The 8,438-nt window shown below is 39.3% G+C and overlaps 1 protein-coding gene across 1 annotated transcript in view; it reads right to left on the bottom strand.

Moving 5' to 3' along the window:
* Nucleotides 1-6,477, bottom strand: part of CFAP47 (cilia and flagella associated protein 47) — a 503,621-nt gene extending 497,144 nt beyond the window's left edge. Inside the window, exons 1-2 of the mRNA XM_040635242.1 lie at nt 5,724-6,477; nt 1,545-1,696 (exon numbers count right to left, since the gene is read on the bottom strand). Of these exons, the coding sequence (XP_040491176.1) occupies nt 1,545-1,696; nt 5,724-5,918 (347 nt within the window). The 5' untranslated portion in view covers nt 5,919-6,477. The remainder of the gene's footprint in view (nt 1-1,544; nt 1,697-5,723) is intronic.
* Between the last annotated feature and the right edge of the window lie 1,961 nt (nt 6,478-8,438).

Below are 8,438 nucleotides of genomic sequence, written 5' to 3' on the forward strand. Positions count from 1 at the left end.
TTATATCAGTCCACATTTTTCAACCAATCTCAAAAGAGCACAATTTAGATTTTTTTAAGTCAAACATCTTCATTATTTAAAATTCAGTGAAATAATTATCTTAATAATTAAATTAAAATATGGATACAGGTTCACAAGCCATTTAAGAACACATTCATCATAAAAACAGAGAGTAGAATGGTGGCCACCAGAGCCAAGGGAGTGGGGAAATTGGGGGGCTGTTGGTTAAGGGTACAAATAGGGAACTAGTAGATAAATAAGTCCTGGAGAGCTAATGCACAGCCTAGTGATCACAGTCAACAACACTGTAGTATAAACTTCAAAGTTACTAAGAGATTAGATCTTAATTGCTTCCACCACAAAAAAAAAAAAAAAAAATGGCGNCGATTATGTAATGGGATAGGGGTATTAGCTCACCCTAGGGTGGTAATCGCATTGCAATATGTAAGGCGCCTGGGTGGTATTCGGTTAAGCATCTGCCTTCAGCTGAGGTCATGATCCTGCGGTCCCAGGATCGAGTCCCACACCGGGCTCCCTGCTTATCCGGGAGTCTGCTTCTCTCTCTGACCCTCCCCTCTCTCGTGCTTTCTCTCTCTCTCTCTCTCTCAAATAAATAAACAAAATCTTTTTAAAAAACTGCATATTGCAACATATAAATGTATCACATCAACATGCTGTCTAACTTAAACTTGTACAATGTTATGTGTCAATTGTATTTCAATAAAACAAAGAAAAGTAAGATGAGAAGGAGCAGCCATTGAAGAAATGTAGTACCAGGGAAATCAAGAGAATAAAGTGGCACAAGAAGGCAATAATGGTTAATAGTGTCAAATGCTGCTGAGAAATGGATTAAGATAAAGACAGGAATTACCAACAGACTGGCAACATGCAAGAGCTATTTCACTGGAAAGCTCAGGAAGACAGCCTGCCTGGAGTTTTGAAGTGAGAGTGGAATGTGAGACTGTAAAGACAGCAATACAGCTTTCTTTACTAAGTCTTGCTGTCAAAAGGTACAAAAAAATACAGTAGAAATAAAATACGATGTGAGTCAAGGAAAAAAACAGAATACATGCAATTGTTGAATGTTTTTATCTTAATTAAAAATACCAGAAAACTTGGGGCGCCTGGGTGGCTCAGTCGGTTAAGCACCCAACTCTTGATTTCGGCTCAGGTCATGATCTCAGGGTCATGGGATCAAGCCCCACAGTGGGCTCTGTGCTCAGAGGGGAGTCTGCTGGAGATTGTCTCTCTCCCTCTGCCCCTCCCCACCCCCACGCTCTCTCTCTCAAATAAATAAATCTTTAAATAAATAAAATCTTTTAAAAACTTAAAATTCAAAAATTTTTTAAAAATACCAGAAAACTAGCCTTCTATTTGTTTTAAACACCACAGGTTGCTAAAAATTTGTCCTTTAAGTTCAGCTGTAAGGAACCTACAGATACAAAAAGCCCTATTAGCCAGAGAAAATACAAAATATTACTTTGACCCTTATTTTTATTTTAAGAGTGCTGAAGATGTTAGCATGAAGTATGGAGAATACATACCCAACTAGAGGGATCTCTATTGTTTTATTTCCTATTGAAATAAGTAGCTGGTCAAAAGTGTCTTCATCTTTATCAGGATGGTATTCCACCATAGCTGTCATCTGAAGTCCAGAAGCAAGTGCCTTATCCAGATTCGTCAAAATCAGTTTGAACTTTAGTGAGAAAAAAAAAAAAAAATCAAATGATACATCGTAACTCCTAATAAGGAAATAATGTGAGCAACGGCAGTTAGAAGTATACATTATTTCCGGAGCTGTATCAATACATAGACAATATTCCTTCCCTAAAGGCAAAGACTTAATTACCATACGTGTATGTATCAGATTCTAGATCCTTCAAATATGAGTTTAACAGTACATGGACTGAAACTGACAATGCAGTCAGTTGAGAAACATGTAAATGCTCACAGCCTCCTTGAGAAGTATGAGGCACTTAAATAGAGAAAAAAGGGAGAGCAATCTAATAAAAATGTTGCTCAATCATCTATATATACATAACACATCCATACATGCACATACACATATGTATGTATACACACGTACATATAGCATTTTATACAGTTTTTGCATGGGACTTAGAATTTAAAACTTGGAGGAAATATAAAAAACAAATAGAATAAAGAGGGGAAAAAACACTTTCATTCTTGTAAACCATTTGCTAGACTACAAGAAAAATATGAAGGGATAAAAAGAACTACTACGTGTTGGGCACTCACAAGACGTCAAGCCTTCTACACCATTTATCTCATATCATATACTTCTACAGTCCTATAAGGCCAATGTTAAGCCTTCCAGAATACAGATGAGGAAACTGGGACTTGTAGAGGTTAATTAATGTCTAATGTCACTGTGACCGTAAGGATTCAAATCACACATCTATCTGACTCTAAAATGTAAGCTCTTTCCCCACAACTGGAATGAGACCCTTTCCTGAATATATAATCTCCTTAAGGAAGATTATATATCCCTAGAAAGTTAAAGAATACAAGCCAAGGACTAATTAATTGTCTTATGAGTCATGGAGACATAAGTATCATGGAAATCCTTGAGAAAGCATGATTATTATGGGCCAGAAAGGAGTGTACTTGGCCTAGGCTTAGAGAATGGTCATAAAATGTGAACAAGGAAGTAAGGTGCTCCCTTTGCAGGCAGGAAAATCTCAGACACAGAGAAAAGAATAAGCAAAATAGTCTCCCAGCAGGCAATTAATAAGCTAGCCTTGCTGGGCAAAGAGCTTCAATCAGTAGCGAAGGAGGCTGTTGAAATTAATTATTCAGGGCTTTTTCATGCCAGGCTGAGTCTAAGCAGTACTTCCCAGCAATGAAGGACATAGAGCAGGGGAGTGATTTGTTGATACAAATGGTCTGAAAGTTTCGCACTTTTAGTAAACTTCTTATACCTTAAAACTATCAGATATAGTCCAACTCTCAATCCCCCTGCAATTACAGAACAGTAAGAAAACAAGCGATCAATTATTCCCTGCATAAGCCTGCGGGTGTTAGTACACATATCAGGTGTGACTATCTTCCTTTAAAGAAGCTGGATCTTCAAGAAGAAAAACCAGGATGGGGCGCCTGGGTGGCTCAGTCAGTCAAGCATCTGCCTTCGGCTCAGGTCATGATCCCGGGGTTCTGGGAAGCAGCCCGGCACTGGGCTCCCTGCTCAGTGAGGAGTCTGCTTCTCCCTCTCCCTCTGCCCCTCCCCCGGCTCGAATAAATAAATAAAATCTCTCTCAAATAAATAAATAAAATCTTAAAAAAGGGGGGGGGGGAACCAGGGCTTCAGCAGCATGTGCTTTTGGTCAAACTACAAGTTGCTGAGCCCTCTGAGCGGTACGCAAAGGTGTTTAAGACACAATCCCTACCTAGGAGCTGATGGACGGACCCCGGAGGTAAAACTAACATTTACTAGGAGTCATCAGGACACAAGTCCAAATGATAATAAATGTCTGTTAATGCAACTGGTATCCAGTAGGGAAGAAATAATTTAGAGATAAGATGATAAGACTTAGAGAGTAAAAGAGAACTCACTTTGACCCTCAAAGATGGGTGGGGCTTGGAAAAAGGGTAATCCTTGCAGGAGGTGGGAATTAAAACACAGGTCAAAAGAAAAGGGAATCTGGGGGCGCCTGGGTGGCTCCATTGGTTAAGCGTCTGCCTTCGGCTCAGGTCTTGATCTCAGGGCCCTAGGAGTCCCATATCCAGCTCTCCGCTCAACGGTGAGTCTGCTTCTCCTTCTCCCTCTGTGCTCTCTCTCTCTCTCAGTTGCTCTCTCTCTCTCTCTCAAATAAATAAATAAAATCTTAAAAAAAAAAGAAGAAGAAGAAGAAGAAAAGGGAGTCTGAGCCATGGGGGTAAAAGGGGTTAATTATAATTAAGACTGGCCTGATCCAGCGGCCACACAAGTTGGCAAAACACTGAAGATGAGGTCTGTGTCTTCTTTATTTTCTACCAGCAACCCACAGATGGCATATAGCACTGCATATGGTTCATAATAGGTAGTCACCACAAAGACAATGCAGCCTCTTGAGCCAGGGTGGAAAACAAGTACTACTGTCTATTAGGAGCATCATTTTGTAAATAATTATAAACAGTGGTGATGACAACGCTCTTTATAGAGTATCTTGTTTTTATTTATTTTCTCTGCAAGACAGTTAATACATTTTTTGCTAATCTATCTCTTTCCTAATTCCATTTATGTCTATGAAGGACCAGGAGTGCATATGGTCTTGCAACAAAGAGAAGTTCATACTGATAATGGGCTCATGACTTTGGCCTCTAACTAGTAAGCTTACCCGGCCATTCTCTTGTCAAAGTCAAGACTTGTGATCTAAATAGTTCTCCTTCATAACTCTTGATACAAACTAAAACTAATTATATCATTTTTCTCCTGACTACACAAAAACCACCGATATGAGTGTCTCCCGTACATCCATAAAATACTGTTTGCCCCTATCTGGGATTTTCAGACATACTTTCAATTGTTCAATAAATATGCAGTGAGGTAGTGAAATAATCAATTTTCCCCTAATTTTACAGTACTTGGAGTAATCAGGTCACTTTTGATTTAAAGAGTTAATAGCCTCTTGTGATGTACTATTTTATTATAAAATACTTATTACTATTGTTAAAACATGCACATATAAAAATTAACAAAGCACGATTCCATTTATATGAAACTCAAGAAGAAGCAAAACTAATCTGTGGTGTTAGAAATCAGTACACTGGTCACCTCCATGGGGTGATTACTCCAGGTACTGAAGGGAACCTTCTAGAGTGGTGGAAGTATTCTACGATTTGACCACAACAGTGGCTACATGGATGTATAAATATATAAAAATTCATCAAACTTTACTTCCGAGATTTGTGCACTTTAGTGTAGGTAAATAGTACATCAATTTTTTTAAGTGTAAAAAGTAGAACATGAAAGGCCTTTTTCTCATTGTCTTTCTATTCATTACAGTACATTTTTCAAACAAACATATGTAATTTTAACAAAAAAATTACAGATACCTTTCTATTTCTGTACCTAGAAGTTCAGCTGCATTCAATACTATTTATCATTAGGAATGTCCCACCAAAAAAATACCAGGTTATTTATCACTTACATATCAAAAATTCTTATCACCTTTCTTATAGCAAAAGTCTTCTTGATAACAGGTGATCATAGTAAACATCCACTCACACACATGAACTAAAATAACAGACTGAGATACAATTTTGTCAATTTTTAAATCAGAAGACAGGGACAGCCTCTAGAAACATTAATTTTGCATAGTAGGTGCTCAACAAATGTTTGTTAGAATATGAATTTTGTTGGTGTAATTCTACAGTATATAAGCATAAATTCTGGGCTGTTAGGAGACAGACATGGAACCCCCTTTCTCTTCTTTCCAAACCCAGAATGATGAAGTTGGGAGGTTCTAGATCTACTTTTCCCCATCCTGTCTCCCAAAGCCAAGAAAAAAGTAAAAACACAAAATAAAGCAAAACAAAACAAAAAGCCTAGCACACATAAACACCGAGAGACCTGTATCACCGCTCCCTGGGAAGGTCAATCCTGCCCCCATTCCCGCAGAAGCCCGGCGTCTACTCTCCGGGACAAAGCAGGCACCCAGGTGGGGAGGCGTTCTCAGAGCCCTGACGCTCCTGAGGTCCTGCTCCAGCCGCGAGTGTGTTACCTGTGGCTTGAGGGGCTCCTGAAACCGGATTTTCTGGTTGCAACGGCCGATATTGTGTACAGTAACTGGGAGGCGGTACACCCTCCCGGCCAGCGTGTCCAGGAACTTCACCTCCGAAGGGGTTACTCGCAGCTGCACCTCCTTCTTTGGGGTCTCCACCTCCCGGGGGACCAGGGAGCCCCTCTCAGTCTCCATGGCGGCCCTCTAGGTGGCCTGCAAACGGTAGCTGATTTGACCTACAGTGGGCCAGCGTGGACGCCGTCGCTAGGCAACCGACAGACGCCGCGCGCTCGCCTCAAGCTCCACCCCCATTGGTGCAGCCCAAACTTTGTGCGTTGGCTTTCCCGAACAGAGAATGCAGGCTTCTGGCGAAAGAACACAGGGATCGCAGGTGTCACCAGAGACGCTGGAAACGTTCTATGACAGCCCAGATCCCAGAGGCATCTCACTTTGTCATGGCCTGGCAGGATTTTAAGATCACATTGTGGGGTGGGCATTTTCTGGACCTCTCTTAAGACAAAGCTTAAAGAGCAGGGGAAGTGATGTGCCCACGGAGTCTATTAAAGCAACAAAATGGAACAGTAACAGAGGAATTCCATGGAAGCAGAGTCAGGGCCCCCAGGGTGTCCTGCTCTTTGGCCTTTAGGCTATGGTTACTAAAACTGTAATAGCAATCCTCTGGGTCTTTTGTTAAAATGCAGATTATGTTTCCGTAGATCTGGGGCAGGGCCTAAAAATCTGTTTTGTAACAAGGTCCCAGGTGATTCCAACGCCGCAGGTCCAAGGACCACACACTGAGTAGAGAAGCTTTGGAAGTTTCCTTAACCACTCTAGGTGTTAAGTTTCTTCATTTGTGAAACCGAGGTGTTGCTCAGAAGACTGAGATCAAACCTTTTCATTTCTAGCTAGATGAGCACCTTTCTAACAAGCCCAGATTCACACTGCCCAATCCCTACTCTCTCTTCATTCTTTATCTGCTGTGATGGTCTTAGGGTTTTAAAACATATTACATGAGTGGTATTTCCCTGCCTTAAATCTGCCTCTTACCATAACTTCACAACACGCTGCTTCTAGGAACCTTTATTAATTTGGAGTCAAGCTCTGCAGATATATACTGTGTAATTTTATATATTTATTATATTTACAAAAATATATAGATATAAATATATTTATATTTGCTTATATATAAACATACATATAAATATATATACTCACATTACATATATGTATTTATATTTTCACTTCCTCCGTGCCACCGTACATAACTTTCACTCTGAGAGGCCTGGCCTTCCATCTGCTGGCCAGTTATTTATCCTTCAAATCCACTGTTTCCCCCTTCTCACCAACTGTTTCAGTCCTTTAAACAGGTCCACTGAGCAATAGGCATGAAGATTGTCCATTTATGAGCTATTGTGGCAATGTCTCTGAAGCGTACATCAAGTCATTTATATTTAGTTTTCAGGACTTCAGGAAAAAAGTCAGTTATAGATCTCAAATGATTCCAAGTCAGAAAAATGGAAGAAAAATCAAAATGTTAGACGTATTTTCTCTCTACAAACCACCCTCGTTTTTACCAAAGACAGCCAAATTAACACTAATTCGTATGTAAAATAAGTCATTTCCAAAAAAAAAAAAAAAAAAAAAGTAAGCAAGGTATCAGGCTGAGATTTCCAAGGGGCTTTCTTGGCTCCATAGAGTCAACCTTAGTTCTTTAAAGCTCTCTGGTCATATCTGGTCTTTCTCAGATATGACATTCCAGTCAAAGCCTTGGTAATATAACCAGTGTTTCCAATTGTGTCCTGTTACAAGAACTGAGTTTTATTGAATTTATGCAAATACATACATTGCCATAAAAATATAAGAATACTCACTGAGGGGTGCCTGGGTGGCTCAGTCGGTTAAGCGTCTGCCTTTGGCTCAGGTCACGATCCCAGGGTGCTGTGATCAAGTCCCATATCAGGCTTCCTGGTGAGCCTGCTTCTCTCTCTCCCTCAGCCACTCTCCCTGCTTGTGCTCTCTCGCGCTCTCTCTCTCTCTCAAATAAATAAATAAAATCTTAAAAAAAGAAAAAAGAATAAAGAATACTCACTGAGACTTTCTGAATTCTGGAGGGTTCAAGTACAGAGAAAAGGTAAATGTTTCAACTTGTTCACAAAGGTATGTTTTATTAAAATTGCTGTTAAGTCAGCTTAAGAGAAAAAGTTTTCTTAAATCTGAAAAAATAAAATATTTTTAAAAAGTCAGCAATATTCCAAACAAGAAGTCATAAAAAGTATAATTATCTTCCTCAGTTCATTCAATCCCATATTATTAATTCTTGTTCTGCTTGACTCTAATTTTTCCACTGGTTTCAGAAATTTTTACCTAGTTCAGTTTTATGATCTTAAGGTTATCAGAAACCTGTACTCAGAGTTTTTTTTCCATGAGTCTCATTGAAGATGAAGCAAACTTGCAGGGAGTTTTTATGAAGGCATCTGAGTACAAGTATAACTGTGTGTAAATGATAAAAGACTTAAACATGGCCATGGTTACAGATCTGATCGAGATCATTACCATGCAATTGACGAGGAAATTTGGTTATTTTTGTGACACATATCACTTCAAGATAATAACATACCGAGACATCAGATAGCTAAGCGTTTCATATAATTCTTATTAGATTTATTTTAATACTATATCTACATAAATATAATCTAAGAGGGTTTAATATAACTT

Source organism: Ursus maritimus (assembly GCF_017311325.1).
Source record: "Ursus maritimus isolate PB19 chromosome X unlocalized genomic scaffold, ASM1731132v1 scaffold_X1, whole genome shotgun sequence".
Taxonomy (NCBI): domain Eukaryota; kingdom Metazoa; phylum Chordata; class Mammalia; order Carnivora; family Ursidae; genus Ursus; species Ursus maritimus.